The sequence below is a fragment of the Aspergillus stella-maris genome (genome assembly GCF_047715825.1).
Source record: "Aspergillus stella-maris strain CBS 113639 unplaced genomic scaffold BDV14scaffold_2, whole genome shotgun sequence".
NCBI classification, from domain to species: domain Eukaryota; kingdom Fungi; phylum Ascomycota; class Eurotiomycetes; order Eurotiales; family Aspergillaceae; genus Aspergillus; species Aspergillus stella-maris.
In genome coordinates this window covers 351,280-373,673 of record NW_027396796.1, presented here as the reverse complement: position 1 = coordinate 373,673, position 22,394 = coordinate 351,280, and the positions used below count along the sequence as shown (strand labels likewise).

The 22,394-nt window shown below is 50.1% G+C and overlaps 7 protein-coding genes and 5 non-coding genes across 12 annotated transcripts; 6 read left to right on the top strand and 6 right to left on the bottom strand.

Moving 5' to 3' along the window:
- Nucleotides 1–110: 110 nt before the first annotated feature.
- On the bottom strand, nucleotides 111–1,514 carry BDV14DRAFT_42285 (CDP-diacylglycerol--inositol 3-phosphatidyltransferase). Its single transcript, XM_073776735.1, has 3 exons — nucleotides 1,061–1,514; nucleotides 623–999; nucleotides 111–559 (listed from the first exon to the last, which is right to left on the bottom strand). Exons 1-3 carry the CDS (start codon nucleotides 1,245–1,247, stop codon nucleotides 194–196), a joined length of 930 nt encoding a protein of 309 aa, XP_073633309.1. The 5' UTR covers nucleotides 1,248–1,514; the 3' UTR covers nucleotides 111–193.
- A 600-nt stretch (nucleotides 1,515–2,114) lies between these two features.
- Nucleotides 2,115–4,165, bottom strand: ptcA (type 2C protein phosphatase PTC6). Its single transcript, XM_073766970.1, has 2 exons — nucleotides 4,008–4,165; nucleotides 2,115–3,881 (listed from the first exon to the last, which is right to left on the bottom strand). The coding sequence occupies exons 1-2, from the start codon at nucleotides 4,066–4,068 to the stop codon at nucleotides 2,245–2,247; spliced, it is 1,698 nt and encodes a 565-aa protein (XP_073633308.1). The 5' UTR covers nucleotides 4,069–4,165; the 3' UTR covers nucleotides 2,115–2,244.
- A 435-nt stretch (nucleotides 4,166–4,600) lies between these two features.
- Nucleotides 4,601–4,672, bottom strand: BDV14DRAFT_t9. Its single transcript has one exon. It is a non-coding gene; the product is annotated as a tRNA-Ala (tRNA).
- A 121-nt stretch (nucleotides 4,673–4,793) lies between these two features.
- BDV14DRAFT_42238 (GNAT family N-acetyltransferase) lies at nucleotides 4,794–5,366 on the top strand. The gene has a single exon (XM_073776733.1). The coding sequence runs from the start codon at nucleotides 4,810–4,812 to the stop codon at nucleotides 5,299–5,301; it is 492 nt and encodes a 163-aa protein (XP_073633307.1). The 5' UTR covers nucleotides 4,794–4,809; the 3' UTR covers nucleotides 5,302–5,366.
- Nucleotides 5,367–6,815: 1,449 nt separating this feature from the next.
- Nucleotides 6,816–9,011, top strand: BDV14DRAFT_42201 (cytochrome P450). Its single transcript, XM_073776732.1, has 4 exons — nucleotides 6,816–7,157; nucleotides 7,220–7,761; nucleotides 7,810–8,149; nucleotides 8,219–9,011. The coding sequence occupies exons 1-4, from the start codon at nucleotides 6,902–6,904 to the stop codon at nucleotides 8,662–8,664; spliced, it is 1,584 nt and encodes a 527-aa protein (XP_073633306.1). The 5' UTR covers nucleotides 6,816–6,901; the 3' UTR covers nucleotides 8,665–9,011.
- A 522-nt stretch (nucleotides 9,012–9,533) lies between these two features.
- BDV14DRAFT_t11 lies at nucleotides 9,534–9,605 on the top strand. Its single transcript has one exon. It is a non-coding gene; the product is annotated as a tRNA-Ala (tRNA).
- Nucleotides 9,606–9,732: 127 nt separating this feature from the next.
- On the top strand, nucleotides 9,733–9,804 carry BDV14DRAFT_t12. Its single transcript has one exon. It is a non-coding gene; the product is annotated as a tRNA-Ala (tRNA).
- A 900-nt stretch (nucleotides 9,805–10,704) lies between these two features.
- On the top strand, nucleotides 10,705–10,776 carry BDV14DRAFT_t13. Its single transcript has one exon. It is a non-coding gene; the product is annotated as a tRNA-Ala (tRNA).
- Nucleotides 10,777–13,207: 2,431 nt separating this feature from the next.
- On the top strand, nucleotides 13,208–13,279 carry BDV14DRAFT_t14. Its single transcript has one exon. It is a non-coding gene; the product is annotated as a tRNA-Ala (tRNA).
- A 1,534-nt stretch (nucleotides 13,280–14,813) lies between these two features.
- Nucleotides 14,814–15,701, bottom strand: BDV14DRAFT_195037 (Zn(II)2Cys6 transcription factor domain-containing protein; the record flags this gene model as incomplete). The annotated part of the gene is made up of 3 exons (XM_073772085.1): nucleotides 14,814–15,113; nucleotides 15,170–15,287; nucleotides 15,361–15,701. The coding sequence occupies 3 exons, from the start codon at nucleotides 15,699–15,701 to the stop codon at nucleotides 14,814–14,816; spliced, it is 759 nt and encodes a 252-aa protein (XP_073633305.1).
- A 1,951-nt stretch (nucleotides 15,702–17,652) lies between these two features.
- Nucleotides 17,653–19,266, bottom strand: BDV14DRAFT_195036 (uncharacterized protein; the record flags this gene model as incomplete). The annotated part of the gene is made up of 2 exons (XM_073772084.1): nucleotides 17,653–18,095; nucleotides 18,210–19,266. The coding sequence occupies 2 exons, from the start codon at nucleotides 19,264–19,266 to the stop codon at nucleotides 17,653–17,655; spliced, it is 1,500 nt and encodes a 499-aa protein (XP_073633304.1).
- Nucleotides 19,267–20,332: 1,066 nt separating this feature from the next.
- On the bottom strand, nucleotides 20,333–22,206 carry BDV14DRAFT_186733 (putative RNA splicing factor (Pad-1); the record flags this gene model as incomplete). The annotated part of the gene is made up of 4 exons (XM_073770858.1): nucleotides 20,333–20,591; nucleotides 20,655–21,134; nucleotides 21,190–21,498; nucleotides 21,557–22,206. 4 exons carry the CDS (start codon nucleotides 22,204–22,206, stop codon nucleotides 20,333–20,335), a joined length of 1,698 nt encoding a protein of 565 aa, XP_073633303.1.
- Nucleotides 22,207–22,394: the final 188 nt, after the last annotated feature.

The window sequence follows — 22,394 nt, the reverse complement described above, 5'->3', positions numbered from 1 at the left end:
AAGATAATTCAAATATTGCAAAGTTCATGGTTGTGAGCGCCGGAGATTTGTAGCACCAAACCTATGCAATATAGGAGGCCGTCGAGTTTGATAGCTGATATCCAGGGGTCCGATGGTTGATTTCGAGCGTTACTATATTAACATGACAGTATTTTCGAAAATCAACGACCGGAGATCGTGCCCTATTGACAGCCTAGTTGTTGCGTGCCTTGCGAGCCTTGCGTCGGCTGATCAGGTCGCCTTCGACGAGCCAGTTGGAAGCCTTCACCAGCTGAACGACGTTAACGAATTGCTTGAACGCCATAACCGGGAAGGAGACCGCAGTAATGACCCAGGGCCAGAAGCTGTCAATCTTGTTGGCTCTGGCCAATTCCAAAGCTCCAGCACTCCAGGGGCTAGCGACGACGCTGGTCGACTCAGGAGGCGCGGGCATTCCGCCAACGGTAACACCCTGAGGAGGCAAGAGCAGGGAAGGCGACAGGGTTGGCGAAGAGAAAGAAAGGAGGTAAAGGCCGATGAAGAAAAGCTCGTTGAGAGCGCAGCAGATGAAAAGAACGGTCTATTGTGGAAGTCGTCAGCGTAGCTCTCAGTTACGATATTCAAGTATAGTGTTCAAACATACTCTGCTGTTGTAGTAGAGGTAGAGAACCCAGCTGCGCGAAGAATCGATCTTCTTGTGGCTCTGGTTGGCACCGCCCATGCTGAGAGTCGCATACATGTGCATGTAGTGACTAGCCATGTCCAAGGCAATCAGGGATTGGAAAATTAGCGCCCATCGCGGCCAGGCAGAGCTCAAGAAGACGAGGAGACAGGCAGTTGTGCAACGATCGGTCACCATGTCGAGCACCGCGCCGAAGGTGGTGGATTGGTTGTAATAACGCGCCGCATATCCGTCCAATGCATCCAATAAGCAGGAAACGCTGTATAAAATAGAGCATGTTCGGGGGTGAAGAGGCATATAGTAGAGCGACGCAATCGCCAGAACAACTCGAGCATAACCTATTGCACGCCGAAGCATTAGCGAGGAGGGCAACGAAGGGACAAAAAAGAGGCTACTTACCAATGATGTTAGGGGCAAACAGGTAGACATTCTCCTTCACTCCATCATCATCCTCGTCCATTGGTGTAGCTGACCTGCTCTGTTCTTGAGCCTTCTGTGTCGTGCCGTTACTGATTGGAGATACATCTTCGCTTCCTTCGGGCTGGGCAGCCAGCGCGGCCTTTTGCCTTCTTGTTCGGGCGCTCATATTTTAGGTAGGTGAGAGAGAAATGAAGGGCTGTATAGTCGGATGGAGACGGAAAGCTGTTCGAGGATAGGGGTGTACGAGGCGACAACGATGGCGTGGTAAAAAGGGAGAAACCTCTTATCCGAGGATTTCCACCGCGGCCGATTCGCGACGGGGACAGATTATTCAGAAACGGTGGAGATTAGATTCCTTCGGAAGCTGAAACGAGAGTTGCGCGTTAGCTATCAGGGATTGCTTCTTCTGGAGATGCCTGGGTTGTAAAAAAGCACAGCTGGCTTTATTGATTGCCAGACGTCAGCTTGGGGACCTCGAACTTCAACACGTACCACCGATTTGGTTCGCCCGCTCTGGAGACGCGCTCGCTCGATAAGCAGATCAGGACCACGAGGCGAGAGGGGGTCGTGAGACAGAAATGTGCGCGATACTGAAAAGGTCGACTAGATAAGTAGTCTTTGACAGAGTTCTGACAGAGTGACAGTCAGGGAGATAACCACTGGGCCCGTTTAAAATGTTGTTCAATTAGCTAGTGCCGTAGTCAGCGGAACCCTGAGGATCGTCCCCTTCGGAAATTCGTCCGGCCACTTTTTGATGACGATAAGCTCGATAAGGCAGACTTGAAGCGACAAACTTCAACCACTAGAATTCTAGCGGGGGAAAGGCAGGATCCGCTTCCTAGTATCATCAGAGAAAAAGAAGAGACTGAAGAGAAGGGGTGCAAGTGGAATTCTTCGAGATGAGTTCACATGGGAGGGCACGCGGCTCTCAGCTAGCGGAGCGAACATTCTTGTCCCAACCTGACACAACTCACAGCTAACATCTTTACATTCGAACTACTACTGGGATAAGGCGTTTGTACAAATTTCGTTTGCTTGATTGGTTTAATGTGGTAGAACAAAACATATGCTGGTTGTATGTACAGTTCATGCATTGTAAAAGAGATGTAGCGAATGCGGTTGAAGACAATTAATGTTCGTTATATATACAATATTTTGAGTCATCATCTCCGTGACCTGCGCGGATCTGTAGCTTCCTGTCGACGATATTCGCGAGACTCCTTTGTTCCCAAACTCCCTAGGCCCCCTTCTAGTCGTCGCTCCCAACCACCTAGACGCACAACGAGGCAGGTAGCATTGTCCCCTGACCTAGTAACTTCGGTAGCAAAGTTGACAACATGTCGAGAGCCTTCGTCTGGGGTTTTGGCTTCTTTGACAACATCAACGACCTCTTGATCGTTGAGCGACTCGCTTATACCATCTGACATCAATACCATAAAAGAGTATTCTGCGGGAGCTATCTCGAACCGGCGAAGTTCGGGCTCTGCAGACACGCCAATTCGTTTGGACTGAACATCGCCAAAAGCGCGAGTGTTGGCCAGCCCGCTGATACGTTCTTCGCCAAAAGAATCAGTGACGAAAGTAGCCGCGTAACGCCGTAACCGCTGGGCCTCGATGGGCGACGAAGGGTGATGGTTAGAGGTAAGCGGAATAGCTTCCCCAGTGGCAGTCGAGCAAAGCAGAATTCTGGTATCGCCAACGTGTGAGACGAGCAGGCTAGATGGACTTGATGGATGCCAGAAAGGCGCGGGTGTTGGTGTCGATATCAATACAGCACTCGCTGTGCTTCCACCTTTGAAACGCCGCAGCCCATCAAGTTTCAGTGACTGAGAGCGGGCTGGTCCGTAGAGGATATCGTCTTGATAAAGTGGGCGGCAAGTATTGCTCAATTCGTCATCCCGTCTCGCGGCTTGGGCAGAAACAAAGTCCAGGTCTGCACGTAGAAAAGCGTATTCAAGGATCTCCTCGATCGTAACACCCTGGTCATCCTGAAATGGTGGCCTTGGTTCGGCCTCTGCAGGATGTTTGGGAAGCTGCGAGAAATTGGGCGGAACGAACCTCTTGAAGTATCCACCAACAAGGTTCCTCCAGCTTTGTACCAGGGATTTTTCTAACCTCCGGACCCGCTCTGCATTACTGCCTTGTCGAACTGGTAGTTCGTCGTCGGAGGGTTCAGGCTCTTCCATGCTGGGGAACTCGCCCGGCTTGTTCAGACTGGACTGCAGCTCGAATTCGGCGGCAGTGTCCTGGATGTACTCATGCAGGGTGTTCTGCAGGAAAGTACTGCATTCAGATCCGCCATGACCGTCAAATATGCCAAAGTAAAACACCTGCGGATCGCCGTTCGCGCTGTCTGCAGCTCTATTTTCGCGGGCCGCAGCAACCTCCCGCGCGGCACGACCTCTGATTGTCAGGGATGAAGGGGGCCGCTTCGCAAACGCGGGAATATCAATCACGCCAGCCTGATATGTGTCCTCATTGTAAGGGCGAGTTCCTCGAGACGTTGCAGCTCCAAAGTGATGCTTCGCGCTGCGTAGCGGAATCCGAACTACCGTGGTCTCCCGGCCGACCAGTGCTTGGTACGAAGCTGGAGAGTGTGACGACTCTCCTGTATGGGGCACTGATTCCGACCGAGGGAGTTTATGGAAAGAGGTGAGGGGTCCTCTGGGGTCGGGATGAAGGGAAGAGGAGGGGAGATGCGTAACGAAGTAGTCGTGGAACTCGCGTCGCTTTGTGGCCCGCGTTAAATCTGACGCTTGGGCTGTCGAGTAATAACGTTGCTTGCAGAAAGGAACGTAGTCTGTGTTAAGAAGTCAATAATCAGCCGATTGCTTCTCATCAAGCTTTTCTTCGCGATTTGTGTTGTCCATGTCATAATCTCTGTGGCAAAGCGGAGATAAGAAAGGGATTGAGAGCAGGAGCTTACTGTAACTGTCAACCAGGGTCCAGACCCGGACAGTGACTCGCTTTGACGGAGCCAGAGTCATGAAGGCCGCGACATCGATGCTCAAGGGTATCTGAAAACAAAGGAAAGGGTGGTGCTCGAATCGAGAGAAGGGTTCATGCAGACGTCCAATTGTCGCGGGGGCTGATCCAATAACGTTTCTGCGGGCCGAGCAAAGAATGCAACGGAGAAACTCCCCGGCAATTCATGGTTCCTAACTTCCTATTCTTATCGTTTAGGCTTATGCGCTGGCCTTATCCATTCAGTGATGTTCATACTGATATTGATATCCTAAGAAGTGTTCAACAGCTCGATTACAGACCCCGCAACATATCAGACAGTCGCGTTGGACCCAATGCTCTCTTGATTGCTGATTTATGTCGCCGGTTGAGGCAACAATATCCGCCCAAAAATAATGACATCATTGGGACACCATTTTGCGCAGTACTCTCTGTAGACTACTATTATGGTCATCACAAGACGAACGATTTTGCTAGTAGCTTGCAGGCGACAGGAAAGCCTAACTGTGACCGAGCCATTACGACTAGATGAGCTAAAAAAAACAGGAAAAAATGTGGAGCAGCTGGGAATCGAACCCAGGACCTCTCCCATGCTAAGGGAACATTATACCACTAAACCACAGCCCCAACTATTAAAATAATGGTCCATTTTTTGCCATTATATCCAAACACAATCTTTTTAAGCAGCTCAGTTACTTCGAGATCCACCCTCCTTCAGTCGCTCGCTTTCTCCAGCTTCTACGAGTCCATCGCACAGTCCAGCAATGGTGGCCTGGCGCAACCTATTTAAAAAGGATATCGAGGGCCTCATGCAAGTAGCAGATGCCGTTCTTTTAGGCCTACCAGAGAGCTCCCGTGTATTCGCCGAGCGTGTCAAGCTGTATCCTGAAGGTTGCTTAGCTCTCGAAGATACAGACGGGCAGATATGCGGCTATGCCATCTCTCATCCTATTCGACACCATCAACCACCGGCTTTGGATACCCTCCTTGGTGAAATAGCCTCAGACGCAAACACGTACTACATCCACGACACTGCAATCCTGCCGGAATTCCGTGGAGCGGGTCTTGCAGCCGAGTGTGTGCACAAACTCCTCGAAGTTGCGAGCCGCCTGGGCTTTCGAGTCTGCAGACTCGTCTCGATTTATGGCACGGAATCATTTTGGGCCAGGTTTGGTTTCGTCAATGAATCTGTTGGAGGCCTTCTCCAGGACAAGTTGCGTGCCACGGAGTGGAAGCTTTTTATCTGTCACGATTAAATGATAAACAGCATATCGTCACTAGATGACGGCCATTACCTCTTTCCCAGTCTAATTCGTTGTGTCTTTGTGGCCCCGGATGTTTCTTCGATAAACAGTCATCTATACTGGCAGCAAACTCGTTCATCACTATTGTGCGTAAGCTCATGTGTCTTTTCAATGCCCATACTGGTTTTGCGGTTTACAGAGTGCTAATGATTCTGTCGCACAGGCTCAATTTTGGGAGCTCACAGGGTGACTGTTCCACGAAAACAAAACCCACGCTTGCCGATGCCAAGGTCCCAGCACGGTAGGAACCTACTGTATACACCTCAGGCGAGACGGCAGACCTGGCGCGGAAAGTGCCTGCTACAAGTGGCGTTAAGGTGGTCGAGTTGTGGCAAGCTTCCAAAATCCAGACTGGTGTAAGCAACATAGGTACTTTTGGAAGTCAAGGATCCAGAAATGTGCGCAACGGTATACCCACCCATACAAGCGAATGACGGCTTTGCTGATTTGACTCGTTGCAAAAAGCGTCACTAAGGTTATACCTGATGCTGCCTGCGTTTGACCGCAAAAAGCAATCCGAGGTCTAGCCTATGCGAAAATTCTGTCCTACGCTATAGACCATTTCTGTTCATCACGCCAATCAAGGATCTAAAGTGGGAGCTTTGGGTCGTCTAGCGAGTTAAAGCCTCCGTGATTCGTCAAAGCAGATTGATTGCTGCAGCTACACGCATGAAATCGGTAGCAAGATGCGATGCGGATGCATTTACTCTGACATTCCGGTCCTCCTTTCAGGGCTCGAGTGGCGAATGGATATCTTTATCCGGGCGTAAGAGAGAAACCTTGACCTCATTTTCTTTGTCTTAACTTGTGAGAGCATCTGGTCTCATGCCGGGTATTCTTCGGCCCCCCTCATTTGCTGTACACGGGAAATGCGCATCATCGACGGCAACCTTGATCAGGCTTACTATCCGGCCTAGCCCCGATACGGCAGAGAAGTTTTGTAGAATGAAGTTTCTTCCAGCTTATGCTCCCATATAATGTCATTGAATGCGACCACCGGCCTCGACGGCGCCAGACCTTTAATCCAGTCGCCACCCCAGATCAGAGCACCGGAAGGCCCAACTTTATATTAGACACCTGTCCCTTACAATGGCCTATCGATAATTGGCCAAGGCATTGAAACTTCTAGCTACCCGTCTTGATTCTAGCGCTAGGTGTGGTCGACATAAGCTAATGCCAGAGAACAAAGAGTTGGCGGGCCGGGGATCTGCCAACTAGGTCAAGTTCCAAGGAGTGGACCGTCATACCTATCACCTGCAGCAAATGATTGTGACCGAAAATGACTCAGGGTACAGCCTGTAGCCTGCAGGTTGCAAAACCTACCCGAAATTGTGGCTTTGTTCACTTGTTTCTGCCAGCATGCTAAGCCAATGGCGTGAGAGTTGATACATAGAGTCCTTCGGCGGGAGGTATCTCGAAAGCGGTTATCTTGATTTGTTCAGAAATTGCTGTGGGTTTTGCACCCTGCAGACCACAGGCTGTATAAAGGCCAGTGCTCGAGACAAGTAGTTGCAGTGTCTCTTCCCGCAAGGACATTCTTTCTATCCTCAGTATGGGATTTCTTTCAGACATTGTCGACCTCACAAAGACCGAGCTCGATGCCAAGCTCCTCACAGAAATTGGTCTGGGCATCTTGGTGCTATACTGGGGTTTTATTGTGTTTTATCGTCTATATCTGAGCCCGTTGGCACATTTTCCAGGGCCAAAGCTAGCGGCATTGACCTACTGGACAGAGGCCTATTACGAGCTACTGCACGGAGAAGGTGGTCAGTTCATTTTCAAATACCGTGAATGGCATGAGAAATATGGTGAGAACTCTTGACCTCAAGGACCAGAACAGTCGGCAGCAAGGACTAATCGCTCGGTCTAGGACCTATCATTAGGATCACTCCCCGCGAGCTGCACATTCAAGATGCGTCATTTTTTGAGACATTCTATGCGCCTGCAATGCCTGCCAGCAAGCTGAAGGACCTAATAGACCGCTTAAACATGCCTAAATCTGCATTTTCCACACCTAATCCGCATCTGCACAAACTCCGCCGTGGCCCTCTCAACCCATTATTCTCCAAGCGTAAGATCTCAGAGCGAGTACCACTAATCAAACGCCACATGGAGGCGCTTTGCGAGCGACTCAAGAATGAGTACCAGGGCAAAGACCGTGTTCTTATCGTCAATGAGATGTTTGGATGTTGGACAACAGACATAATCGTCGAGTACTGCTTCGAGAGACGATACGACTTTGTTCAGAAACCTAACTTCAAGGCTCCTTTTGTGGCTTCCTTTATTGATATGATGGAGCCCATTCACTGGATTACCCAATTTCCTTGGGTGTTCAAATCTATGCAAATGCTGCCTGATGCGATAGTCTGCTGGCTCAATCCCCGCATGAAAAGTGTGATAAGCTTCAACAATGTGAGAGCAGTGCTCATTCTATGACGGCACGGAGCTAAAATTCTACAGGAAATGCTAGCTCAAGTCCGAGAAGCTTTGGATAAAGCGCAGGAAGAAGACCCAAAGGGTCAACGCGCAGACACTATTTTTAGTTCCATTATCCAATCAGACCTCCCCAGGTCCGAAGTTACTGCTGAGCGTTTACATGATGAAGCAGTCAGTGTCGTGGGGGCCGGTATGGAGACCACTATGCGCACACTGACTATCTCAATATTCCATATCACCAGCAACTCATGGGTGAGCCGACGGCTGCGTGAGGAGCTCTTTTCTGCCATTCCGGACCCGGAAAATATCCCGTCATGGGAGACTTTAGAGCAGCTTCCATTTTTGACAGCCTGTATAAACGAATGTGAGTTTTGTCATCCACACAGTGGGTCTGTCTGAGTCACCTAACTAACGACTTCAATTTCGAACATAGCCCTTCGTCTGTCGTATGGCTTATCCCAGCGGATTCCTCGTGTCCGTGAGGAAGATGCTTTTTCATATGGAGCCTACATTATCCCTTCAGGGACCGTAGTCAGCATGGACATCTACGGCGTGTCCCACGACGAGACGATATTCCCAGACTCGCACACTTACAATCCTGCCCGGTGGCTGGATACCCCGCGTGCCCCGGACGGCCGCCTGCTCACAAGGTATATGGTTTCATTCATGCGTGGACCTCGCTCCTGCGTTGGGATGCAGCTGGCCTACGCAGAGCTTTATATTGGGCTCGCAACCCTCTCCCGGAGGTTCAAGTTCGAGATTTTTGAGACTGATCAATCAGACGTGGCTCTGGCGAGAGAATGTCTTGTGCCGAAGGCTAAGGCTTCTAGTAAAGGAGTTCGAGTACTTGTGAAGCCGGCCGGCGTTTGTTTGTGCTGAGACGAAGGTTGTTGTTGAGTATTGTTGCCATTAATGACTCGTCTAGAATGTTAAAAGGATGATACTGGATATGACGCTGCAAGTGGCACACTTGATGTCTCTGCTTTCTGTAAGAGTACCTACTTAGAATGTGCACTGTAACCCGTCTGTCAGTGATATGTTGCGGCCTGAGGCACCCATGGACCTTGCGTCTTCCTTTGTTTGGGGCGCGGAGTCTCGACTCTCTCTTGTTCCGGACCTCCATCATCAACCATCCACTCTCCCCACAGCCTCACTCCGCTCTCGCCGCGCAGCATCAGAGTGATGACTATCACTCGTCATCTCAAACTTTGTGCTTTTTTGCATTCTATCGGTGGCTGGTGCGCTTGAGACTCGGCTTCATACCTTAGTCGTATCTTGTGCTAGGACCTTCGCGAGCAATCGTGCGGCTGACGTTCATCCCAGAGCCTCCATGACCGGTGACTCCGCAGCGTCATCGGCGTTCTTTATGGCAACATGAGCAACGCTTACCACTGCCGTCGGTCACTTCGTACCTTCCTCGTCCAGAGCATCGCCACGAGCAATGCCGGTTGCTGTGACGAGAGTCCAGGAGCTCAATGGCCCAAGTCCTACGAGCAAGCCGTCTGGTCTCGAGGCTGACATGATGGCACACTATGATATACACCGCCAATATCTCAGCAGAAAATAACCACGTCAATCACACGCTCGCCAGCAACTCATGTCGCAACCGACTTCTACGCTTTGGGAACACTCTGGATGCAGTATTCGCCGCTTCACGCCTCCGAGTTCAATCATTTCCATGCTTCGGTCAACCAGCCCATGTGCCCGCCACATATATTGCACATTTTCCTGCTGAGTATCAACAAGTTGGGGCTGTGGTTTAGTGGTATAATGTTCCCTTAGCATGGGAGAGGTCCTGGGTTCGATTCCCAGCTGCTCCACAATTTTTGCTTCTGTTCTTGGTGCCATGGACTAACTCGGTATTTCGGTGTCAATTTTTTTTACTTTACGGTGTGGATCTAACGGGACCAAATGTGGAGCATTCCTGCAACTGGTTGTATATACAATGGGGCTGTGGTTTAGTGGTATAATGTTCCCTTAGCATGGGAGAGGTCCTGGGTTCGATTCCCAGCTGCTCCATATTTTTGCCTTTTTGCCCTTGTTATGGCCTTCTTGGTATATCTTTTTGCTATACGTGAATGCGTGGTGGTTATACAGAGGACAGCTGTGGCTGGAGCCATTTTTCGGGTGGGCGGTTAGGGCTGTTGAGGGGGCTTGGCGCGAGCGAGTCTCACATTGCGGTCTCTAAGGGTGGGTACTTAGCACCACAGCGTACATGCTGCTGTGAGTGTTTGATCGATTGGTATGCTTGGGGAGTGGTGAGATCTTGGTACATAGGCACTTGGCAGTGAGGTCGGTGTGGCAGTCTATAGGGTCGTTTGACATGTAAGGTGATATTACTACATGGCGGATTACTGATAGGTACCGATAATTTTGAAGCTGCACCGATGCATTGCTTAAGCAACTTCTTGGAGCCGTCCCAATCCGTGTTTTGATACGGAGCAGAGAATATATATCGATCCTTTCTCCATACAAGAACAAGACCTCACCCGTGACCCCCTCGAGAAATCACAAAAGGCTGCATCGCCCGGCCCCAGGCCAGACATACGCCGGTGGCATATGGCATGATCTAAAAACAACAGCCAGCCAGTAATATGAACCAACCTCCTGGCCCCCCTTGCTCCTCGGAATAGCAGTCAAACATCCAGGATATGCACCTGGTGGAATTGGGGGTTTGACTCCAGTCGGTTGAAGGCCTTACGGGAGGACCACTGACACTAGGATAATTGCTGTTATAGAGGCCTGCAATTATAGCAGCCAGCTCACTTCTTTCATTCTCGTTTGTGCCCTGTTATAGATGGCTCTGTGGTTGGCAGTGATTATGGAACGCTGCATACTGTATGCGTCTCTCCGGATAAAGCGACTTAATATCAAACTTGGCATCTAGTGCACTAAAAGCTCAAATCTTCCACGTGATCTGGGGCTGTGGTTTAGTGGTATAATGTTCCCTTAGCATGGGAGAGGTCCTGGGTTCGATTCCCAGCTGCTCCATATTTTTTTTTTGCTTTTTTTGCAGCCGTTCCTTTGAGTATTCGTTTCCCCCTCGCTTTTGGTTTTTTTTTTTTGTTTTTTTTTTTCTCTCTCCTTGCCTCTGTGCAACATTAGGGCCGCTACATCGTGGCGTGTTGAACCTTTGGTCTCAGTCAAGGTTGTGGCGTCCATGGCCCAGTATACCTTATTTAGGGCTGGCGCCATCAACATAGCCGTGGTGTAGGTACCTAGTGAGGTATATGGCGCACAGATGTGCATTGCGTAGTAGCTGCGTAATTGACATATGTTTCCAGTTCTTCAAACGCTGTATTTCTCAGCCCACTCTAGCACTTAGGGAGGCGCGGTGGGTGGGCAGCTACTCAAGTTAAGCCTCAAATGCTCTCATATCGCTGGCGCCCGCACCCATGGTTCATGTGCATCAATTGTTGTACCGGTCAAGAGTAAATGCTGTCTCCATGCGGGGCGTTGCCGCTTGGCAGTCTGATTTCTATCGTAAACCCGGGGGCTGGGTCTTACGACTTCTGGCGCTAGCCAGCACCCATCCTTACTTACTCGGTGGGTGTGCAAAGAGACCCGACAACGGTAGGCAGCCTTCGTCTATCGGGTGGTACTGCTGAGCAATTGCGCCTGTGATGCAGGCATTTGTATGTGGGCAGTGGCATGACAGATACTGCCTCGTCTCAATGTCTTTGGTTGCAACATCTCACGTCTCCCTCTCGAGGCTGAGCCTGGGCTTAGTGGAGAGGCGGAGATGGACGCCCGCAGTGTCTATAGATTCGTGGGTCTTTCGCCTTTGTGCCATGGTCGGTGTTAAAGTTGCCATGGGGATCGCATGACGGTGCGGCCCACCATATACGTCTCCGAAGCTCAGTGTAGACTGTAGGGCATTTACACGAGGCGTATTGATTGCGCTCTCCCAACGAACTGACTAGCCTTTCTTTTCCCCATTCTAGTTACCTTGATTCGACATTAGTAGCTTCTTTGCCCTGTAGTTGGTTCCACCAAGCATCATAGGTTTTGCCGCCATTGTTGCTTACATAGCAGGCCTTATCCAGGCTGTTTGAGGGATTTATCTCATCATGGAAACCCCCTTAAAAGGCGGGAAGTGGTAAGACATAAACAAAGTGCGGCAAAGTCCGTGTGGACGATACCAAAGGAAGGAGGTTACTGGTAACAGCTATCCAGAGTCGAAGCAAGAGCGGTCCGCCGAGCGCCTAAATCAGCCGAGATGCAGCCAGATTCGTAATTTCGAGATTGCACCCGTGGTTCCTCCCAAAGCCTGTGGCAGTAGGCTTTACCAGCTAGCTGCAACCTTGCATGACAGTTTCCACGGGTCTAGGCGCATCAAGCTTTTCCGATAGTTGTGACATTAGGCCCGGGCTTTCATTCCGGACTCCTGTCAAGCCGAATCAACCTTTTCCGGGTGTCGGAGATAAGAGACTATGGGACGACGGGGTGGTCCGCCACGAGGTCTAACTGCCCCTCTTCCCACTGTGGCTGTGCTTATGCTCGTTGTTTGCCGATGTATGTGCAGGCCTTTATAGAAAGTGGGGTTGCTATGGAGTTGTCGCACCTTCCTTTGTAATTACAGTATGGGCACCTTCCTGGCCCAGTTGAGCGGGCGTTCTTTCCTGTTCTATACTGGCCTCACGAGGAAAGTGCAACCGGTGTAGGGCTCGATAGCTCTTTTCCTTTGGGTGCTCTAGACTGTAAGGAAGGTGCGATCAGTCCTGCTTCAGATCGCTTCTTTCAGTTGTAGGCACAGCTGTTAAATCGTTCCTTCGTGTTCTATATTCAAATCTGTGAGGAAGGTGCGATGAGGGGTGGGGGCAGGTTGCTCCTTCCCTCTTTGCTAATTCCATACTGCTCCTTCCTATTAGCTCCACTAACAGTTGTTCCTTCCCTCTGGGTGCTCCAGTCTGCAGGAAATGTGCAATGGGGCCCTGGCCAAGGTCGCTCCTTCCCACTATATTACAGCTGATTGATCGTTCATTCCCGTTCTGTAACTATTCAATGTTGCGAGGAAGGTGCGATCAGAAGAGGGTCAGTCGCTCCTTCCATTTGATGTTCGGTGGTCTATGTCGTGCCCTCCTTTTCATGGGTGTGCTTGTGCAGCATAGTGCCATGCGTGTAGGGCAATGAAGTATGGTAGTTAAGGATCTGGGTTGATAATGCGGATATATATTTCCAAGAGCAAGCTGCCCGGATATGGAAAAACACATTACTAAGGCATCTTGTGCGGAAGAGTAATAGTCCAATAGCTATCCTGTCATGTTCAAATATGTTCAAGTCAAATTTACAACACTTTTACTGTATTCACCACTTCTCAAAGTAGACAAGACAGACAGAGGGTCATGAAGAAACGATCAGAACAGGCATTGTTTGCAACGTGGAATGTAATGGCAAAAAACGGGCCGTTCTTTCAACAGCTGGGGCTGTGGTTTAGTGGTATAATGTTCCCTTAGCATGGGAGAGGTCCTGGGTTCGATTCCCAGCTGCTCCACATTTTTTGCGGTTTATTCTTCCTCTACACGAGGTATACAGCTTCATCCGACATGCAGAAGGGTGGTGGACTCCACGCGTTGTAAGAGATTTTTTTTTCTTTTTTTTTTTTTTGTTTCTCCGCGTGAAATACCCGAGTCGTCGCGGAATTTACGACCTGAAGGTTTTTGTGGTTATCTTGACCGCGGTCCAGTGGTCATGATGGTTACCAAGGACATGGCCCGAGACGCCGAAAAATCGTTCCAAATATCTGCGAGAATGGTTCCCTACGCGTGTCCGGTGGCTCCCATATGACTCAAGTCTGGAGAGACATCGGAGGCATAATTCCGCATCGTAGCTCGTATTTCCTGTAGTCTATGAGTGGGGACGAACAGTCGGGTTGTTATGATCGCGTCCGACACGCAACACTCGAAGCCTAGGCCATGATCAGTGACCGCGTCAGAGCATGGGAAGAAGCTGGCGATACAAACCTCGCTGTCGAGATCGCAGTCAAGTCCGCACAGGAAGCCTGCATGTTTGAACCATCTAGACCAAGACGCCTGACCAGATGCCCTTTCCACATTGATCCAAGCGGCGCGAGATGAGCTTGAAGTTCTCAATGGTGTTTCTTAGCCAGCCACGGTGTTGCAGTCGGGGATAGTAATGTACCGGAGCAGATTACCAACCGCATTGTCAAAAGTATATATGCTGGAGCGGGATGGTCTTGTAAATCAACGGGACTAGTCATCGCCATGACCATAGGGAGTGACGCATCACGGGACGTGACTGCTTGACACCAAGCAGTGAGTGGAGAACCACATCGAGTACCAGAATAACTTTGAACTTCTTGTTGTCAACACCTTCCAGGGACTTCCGAGACCCTGTTATAATCCAGTGACAGTCACAAGACACCGTTGAGGGGGTGTCAAGAGCAGTGACCTTAGTACTCTTTATCCGCAGAAAAAGACAAGGACGACAAAAACCGGCGCCAATACAGGAAAATTCCTATAAAGATAACATATTATGCAATTAGAAGTGGATGTACCGCAGACTGATCGGCCGAAACTCACCGTTGCGTTGCGCCTGTAGACGACGGTAGCGGAGAGGCAGTGGCATAGAAGTCTGACGGATAACAGAGAGCTGCAGCCGGATTCAAGAGGAAGATACGCGAAGAGGGAGACCTGAGGAAGGAGCTGCCGCGACTTACTGACCTGTCTGGCCAGGATGTATCTTCCCCCCGTCTAGCGAAACTCTACCTTAAGAGGTCAGTCGGAGCATACTTGCTGGGAGGTACGTATCTGGTCTGAAGGTCAGGTTACAGTGAAATAACGAGCAACTCAGATGAAAGAAAGACTGTCACATTATGATGTCTCCTGCTATGCTCAAGTAAAGAGTGTGGCCAAGTGATGGAGGGCAGAGTCGATATTGAAAGTCTGAAACAATCTGGGTTTGCAGCACACATTAAGAATTAAACATTAAACCCTCGTGATGTCATAGCACTAGAAGAAAACAGCAGAGTAACAAAAAAAAGCAGAAGAATAAAGAAAGTTCCCATACTAGTTCGAACACGCGTACCCAGTGAAGTTAAACAACTCTTGGGCTACCTCACTAGTAAACAGATCATTCCCCCCCGGTAGCCATTGCGTGGTCAAGGTGTCGAAGTCATGGTCATGAAGTTCTCTTGGGGTCACAACAGCGCATCCAAGGCTGCCACCGTAAAAGTCGCCTGGGACACCAGAACCGAAGCTAGTAGTAGCATCGGCAGGAGAAGAATGAGGTATATTTCCCTTGGCTTCTTCTTCCGCAATGGGATGGTCTCGCTTGACTCTCTTCGGATCACGCGAATCGTCAGATTGCTAGTCTCGAGTGAGTGAGAGGCTCATGGTAAACCAGTGAGGGTGGGAGCGTATACCTCCTCGTTCGGGATCTTCGACGCCAGTATCTCCTCTTCAGTCTTTCTCAGCAGCCGACACGCGATCTCAACTACAACTCTCAAATAATCACGTTCACTCTCGAGCTCCTCTCTCTCACTGTAGGTTTTGCTGGTGTTAGCCAGCCAATGACTTCGTGGCTCATGGGACGGAAAAGAACAGAGACACCCACATTTTGGCCCTTTCCCTCTTACCCATAGTGTACCTACACTCATAATCGTTCGTAGTGCAGTTCTTACAAGGCTGCTCGGCGGAGCACTTGGTCTTTCGCTCTCTGCACTTTGTGCAAGCATTGGTGGCATGCGTGCGGGTGACTCGTTTTGGTCGTGTGGTGCTCGGCTGGTCACTTTTGCGCATTCTCGCGATAATACGCTTGTTGGTCTGAGGAGGAAGAGCGTAGTATTGGACCTGTTGGTATTGGACGCTCTGCTGAATCTGGTCATGGTGCTGGTTTTGGAATCCGGGGCTGCCCTCGCCCTGAGGGGCGGGGACTGGGGTGAAATCATGAACCATTTTAATAATATGTTGTAAAGAGAGTGAGCTTGGTAAGATATACCCAGACAAATAGTAGTCTCGTGAGACTCAATTGACTGAGGAATACAGAATGTTTGATCACTTGAGACAGATAGATGGAGAGGAAGTTGAGGCTTGGAAGGTGGGATTCCTTTATAGGTAGGGTTGGGAAGGTGCCAGTCACCCCAATGCCCATGATGATTATTGAGAGCAGCGTCGCAAGCAGACAGACAAAAGCCACAGAAGTGGGAAAAAGATAACCAATTGCTACCCTGATGGCCAGGGAGTTCTCTGCCGGGGCGTCATGGTTGGGGAGAAGCAAGAGGAAACGACTTGACGAACCGAGGGTATAGAAAGCTTAGGTGACGGAATTCTCAACCTGTTAAGGTTTCGAAAGATCGAATGTTTAGGAGATGAATTGTTTAGTCATAGCCATACTCACAGCTATAAACTGACAGAGACTCAAAGTGAGGGCGTACCAAGGGTCAGTTCTAAATAAACTTAGGGTTTGTGGTGGTTCGACTCGGACTACCCAAACTCGGTCTCTGCAAATGCCTTGGGTAGGTAAACCATCCTTGGCCCAGTACTAAATCTTAGCATGCAGTCAAACACCCTAGAAACACCCGGAAATTGTTGATACCTGGCAGTCAAGAATTGCAAAAAAGCAAGCAACTGGAAGTATGAGAACGACTCATAGTGTGTGGACCATGGATACATAGACATTGTCAATCATCACCATACAGTTCAGAGGTACTACTGTACCTCGGGTCCCTCAGAGGCAGATGCTTGGTACGATCTTAGCCACTCCGACGAGGGCGATCTAGGTACTGCGGAAATACAGCCGCAAACGTATAACCTGGAGGTCGTAGATGTTCATGCTCGTCAGGTTGTGACGAACAGGGGAACGGCTTACTCGTCAGACTGCCTTGGAAACATGGATTCGTAAAGTATCCGGGATGAGGAGATCATACACTATAGGTTGAGTTAAAAATAGGCTTTATAGATCCGATCATGGCTGGATGAACAGCGTTGACGGATACCTCAGCAGCCAGAGTTTATTTCCACCGACCTGCTTGAGCGATATTTCCACACACAACCTTCAGTATCCAGAGAGCGTTAGGGCTATTGGTCTTCGAATGCTCGCCACTCACTGTTTGGCTTGTAGATGTCTCATCAAGGCTAGTACCCCCTGTGTAGTAGGTAGGTTTGTGCTCGAAGCCCAGGCCGTTGAAGACTCTACTCCCGCATGTGACATTGGAGAATATTCGACAAGGTTCGAGGACAAATTAAGCAACCGCGTCATCTGTCACTGCGAGACGTCGTCAACCTCGTCACGGTAAGCCCAAAGCAAATGACATTCGGTCAGTAATAGGTAGGCCCAGGATTGAGCACCCCGAGGGAGAGGAGTGGTGCCACTGAGAAGAATACCTGGAGCCCATACCAACTTCAACTGGGGCGACATCAAATCACCTGGACCAGCCACAGGCCCATCTGACGCCAGATCTACCCTTCGTACGACAAGGTCAATGAGAGTGTACCGTTGGTGCGTAGTTCTAGGGCTTCTAGGTTTGGTTGGAATGCCAAAAGCAATCATTTGTTACATTGTGAGCGAGGTAAAAGCGGTAATTACATCAAATTATGGTACATTCAAAGTTTAGCATGGGGCGGGCAAGGAGGGGCATGAGCAGAGAAGAGAGGGGAGGTACTAGTAAGGACAAGAAAATAATCAAGAACGAAGAAAGCAAAGAGAAGATGAAGTAGCACAATCACAATTACAAGTCAGCCCATACACTTGTTATGCCAGAAGAAGGCCAGAAGCAGAAACGTGATGCTCAAATCAGTATGCTCTTAGTATTGCTCTTCCTTCCTTACCCAGCCCTTCTTCTCTCAGTCCTCCCAAGCAGTCCTTGACGGAGATAACCGGGAAAAGACGAGTTAGTCTATTACCAGATCATGAAACCTGTTTTCTCGGCGGCTGCTTCAGCAGAACATGTCCCAGGTACATCAGGTTCACGTTTTCCCCACTCTTAGAGCTGTCCCTTATCCGAACGGTAGGCGTGACGCCCAACCTGACTCTTGTCTCGGGGGTATTCTTCAAAGCCTGTGGATCTCCATGAACGTAGGGGTCCCGGTTGATCATGGTCGAGGGATCGAAAGGCTCGGCCTGCTCGGGAAACTCGAATCTGTATTCCAGCGGTATAGAGAGCATATTCACAGCAAGAGCGTGGGCTTCGGCGACAATTGCATGGAGATCAGCCCACATAGAGCTGTTTTGGTGCGCGTCATGACCGAGCGGTGCGATGTAGGGCCACAACTTAGTGAGGTGATGAGTCGTCTTCTGCGAGATGAAGCTAGAGAAGGTTGGGGCCTTTGAAACAATTTTGACGTTGTTAGCTATCGCGGTGAGCATGAGGTGGCGTATGAGGGGTATTTCTGAGAGAAGCCACTCAGTCAGCCAGAGCAGAATTGACCATTGATAAGAGTGAGAGAAACGAAAAGACAGCTTACCTGAGCTAAACGCCATCTGTCTTTGGATCTGCTCAATTTCCCCATCGACAGAAGTATCAAAGCCTGTTATGACGTCGACCTTCAAAACCATTTCAACAAGGTACCAGTTTATCGCCTTTGCAACCAAGAAACCTCTTGTTGCGGCATCCTCAAGAAGATGAGAAGTCCGCGAGCGGCATGAGATTGCCATAAGGTATTCCTTGGCAGTGTCCTCCATGTGACTGTCATTGTAAATGTTGGGAATACTTGCGTGAGTCTGACCAAAGACTTCAGACATGCGCATCAACGCCTGAAATCTGGTCGAGAAACCCGCCATTTCCTTATGGTGATCGGGAGAGATAGGAGCCGAAAGCGCCGGGGTGATTACGCCGTTATTTGAAGACGGCGCCATAGGGCTGAAGACGTCCTTGGACTCTTTTCTCTTGACAATACTAGGTATAGCGAGAGATGTATGAGCCGGGTATGCAGTCGATGGGATCTCAAACTTTGGAGGAGGTTGGTCAAAGATGGTACTGCAATGAGCCTCAGTCGACCTAACAGACTGCGGGGTCTGAATCTGAGCTTGGGCTAAAGCCTGGGCCTCAAATGGTGAGAAAGCGTTGCTGTGAAGGGTAGAGGTTCCATTGCCAACACAAGTGCTAGCGCTGCTGCAAGAGACGCCCGATGCGCCAGAACCGAGGTACTGGCATTGGTGCACAGGATAATGATGGCTAGGGGTCATTGGATACATCCCCATAGACACAGAGGACTGTTGTTGCTGCTGACTCTTTCTCACAACTCTGCGATCAGAAATGGCCCTACTCTGTGTGTTGATTGTGATTCTCTGTTTCCTGACAAGTTCTTCGAGCTCGGTGACTTTCTCATGTAGGTTGTCGATGAGGCCGGTGTCGCGCTCAATGCGTTGGTGAGCATCTTCAAGCTCGCGGCGAAGTTGCTCGATATCTGAGCTTTCAGATGAGCCCTCGATTTCGTAGCGGCGTCCCTCCTGGTAGTGGAAGCTATCGAGGCGGAGACTGGTCCCTGGGGCACCGGCATTTGGGGTTGCGTCGGAGGCCATGTTTGAGGAGGGCATTCGGCTGACTAGGCTCTGAGTGAAGACCGACACCAAACAGTTAGTTGTTGAAGTTGTTGATGAGTGAACGAAGGTAAACACAAGTGAGGATTATTCCTTTTGACCTACTGTTGACTGATATGAACTCTAGGGGAGATCCTGATGGACGCCCGACGAACGTCAACGACGGCTGAAGAAGGCGCTTTGGAGAATGGGTATAGAACAGAGATAAAGAGTTGATGAGAGGAAGACAGAAGACAGGAAATGAACGGGAGGAATGAGAGGGAGAGTAAGTGGGCGAGAACCTGCTACAGCTTCTAACTCACCCGAAATTGAAAGAGCGACCCTCAGCAGGCACTTAAGAGACAGTGAGCGCATTTCTACCTGGGCTACCATCTTTGCTTCCTCCCTCTCGATTTGCGACTCAATTTACTGTGTTACTGCTCGAGATGCACAAGCTCTGGCCTACCCAACCCTCTGTTTGCAGATTCACTGACAGTAGTTCAGGCACAGCGAATTTCAGATAGGTCCCCTCGTGGGCATGACATAAGTGTGGTGGCGGTGACTAGACTCCATGTGTTGGGTTTATTCACTGGCTTGTGGCTGTGGCTTTGTTTGGAATACATCTTCCAAGAGCCATGGAATTATCGTTGGTGGCCTGATTTCAATGACACAGTATAAACTCTTGACTAGGTAGGAGTATTTGTGACCGAAAGTACGGTTGTACCTTCACAGACTGTTTGAAATGGCATTTGCGCTAGTAAAGATAAAAAGAGTCCTATAAACAAATCATTTGCACATCGAGCCTTTCGGCATTGGGAGACCGTAGAAGCGAGATGTCGAGAAATAATAGCACCTACCAGGGGCAGTGTCATACAAGACCAGGCACGGTGCTGAATCCAGTTCCGGAACTGCGAGAACGGCTGACCAAAGTCAAAGGCCATAGATCCTGCGATCACACAAGTGGCATCTGGTAGACGGAAATTAGATGGATACCTACCATTGCCCGAAGCCTGATGGTAGAGTGAAAGTGAACTGGTGACGTTGAGTGTTTCTTGAGATAGGGAGGGTTTTAGATAGCCTTGGTTCGAGAGAACAGGCTGCTGTAGACAGCGTCGACGACAGGTTGCGCGGTGATCTGCCTGCCACCAAAAAATCGGCCGTTGAGACCTTTGATGGCGTTCTCTCCGCCCGTGACGCGGTCAAACTTGAGGTAGATGTCGCCCTGGGAATTGGGATCTAGTGCAATGTGAACAACATGGCCATATTTTTCTTCGCACTCAGCGCGGACGTCATCCTCCAACTCTTTGATCCAGGCTTCACCTTCCTCTCTGTGAATTTGGTTAGCGAGATCCTTGATTGCTTGAGTAGACAGAGGGATGGGGTATACTAACTCAGCTGGGTCAAACATGTTGCGAAGCATAACACACCGGCTCGCCATGTTGACATTTACGGGCAGGGGCTTTGGCTCGGTTTTCGGCAGGAGTATCTTCTGCTGCTTGTCGTCCGCAGAAGGCTCAGCAGGTTCATCTGTTCTTGCAAGCTTCCTCATCAATGCGTCTCTACTGAAGTTGTTGAAGTTCACACCGCCGACATCTGTGTCATCCAGGGCACTGGCACCGGTTCCCTTCTCATTATCGCGACCTCCTGCACGGTCAAAGTTGTTGGTGCCTCCGGCTTGAACACCACGTCCACCGGAGCCTGAGAACGAAGAGCCCTGGAAGTTACTTTGGTTTGCACCTTGGCTCTGGACACGTTGTGTGTTCTCAGGGGTGAACTTATCGTTACCAAGGCCGACGCGAATGGCACGACCACCAAGATCATAGCCATTCATCTTCTCCAACGCGTCCCGAGCTTGGTTGGGATCACGGAACCTGAAAACCGGTGGTTAGCGACGAACTAAGCCTGAGCGAGGAAGGAAAAACTTACTGCACAAAGCCATAGCCCCTACTTCTTCCGGTCTCGTCCTTCTGGAGCTGAACGAATTCGAGTTCGCCAAATGGCTCAAAGACGCTCTGTAGATCATTCTCATCGATACTGAAATGAATATTACCCACATATAGCCTGTGAAAGGGCGCGGAGTGTTTATTGCCGCTGCTAGCCTCGGTACTGCGGGCCTGGCGGTTCTTTTCAGCTTCAGTCAACTGGGCGATGATTGGAATCCCTAGAAGTTTCTGTCCTGTAAGCTGGATAGCGGGCGCAACAGAGCTTTCGTCCTTGAATTCGACATAGCCGACACTAGAATCGAGTTTAGTCTCAGATATTGAAATTTTGATAAAGGAGGAATAAGACTTACCCTTTAGACCTTCCACTAACACGATCCTTGACGATCTGAGCTTCTTTGACGGGTCCAATCTTTTCGAAGAAAGCAATCAATTCTTTGGTTCTCAGACGTGCGGCAAGTTGCTGCACGAAGATGGTGCGTCTATCGCGCTCGTCTTCGTTGAGTTCCGGACTTTGGTCTCTCGAGTCACTGCGCTTACGGGCTTCGCGCTCGCGGCGAGGGCGTCTTTCCTCGTCACGCTCATCTCGGCGAGAGCGGCCTGATGGGCGGTAATATCTGTCATCGTAGGGAGATCGAGATCGGGTGCGAGCGCGACCACCGCCACGGTAGAAATCGCCATTCGATGAGCGGTAGTCGTCGCCGTGACGGTCGCGACGAGCCCGACGGTGGTCGCTGTCGCGACTCCTGCTCCTCTTCCTACTTCTGTGGCTTCCGTTAGCACTGCCGTGTTCGCTCCTCGGACTTTTCATGTCATCATCTCCGTCGACATCCTTCGAGCGGCGTCTGTCGCGGCTGCGGTCACGACGTCTGCGTTCTCGCTCACGCGAGCGATCGCGGTCGTCATGTCGGTCACCGTTTTCGGTCTTGGAGCGGTCGTCGCGCTCCTGGGCTGTGGAGGCGGCAGTAGACTCAAGGAGAGCTTCAACGTCGAGACCTGACATATTGTTTTATATGCTGAGAATCCTCCTTCAAAAACGTTGACGAGATGGGAGGAAAGACAGAGATCGCGTGGAAAGGATTGGATCACTTTGGCTTCGTTAGAGCGCGAAGGCGGATCAGGCGAGTATTGAGCGAACCCTTCTGTTTCAGACGGATATCCTTGCAGGCCTAGTTGCTGCTATCTTGTAGA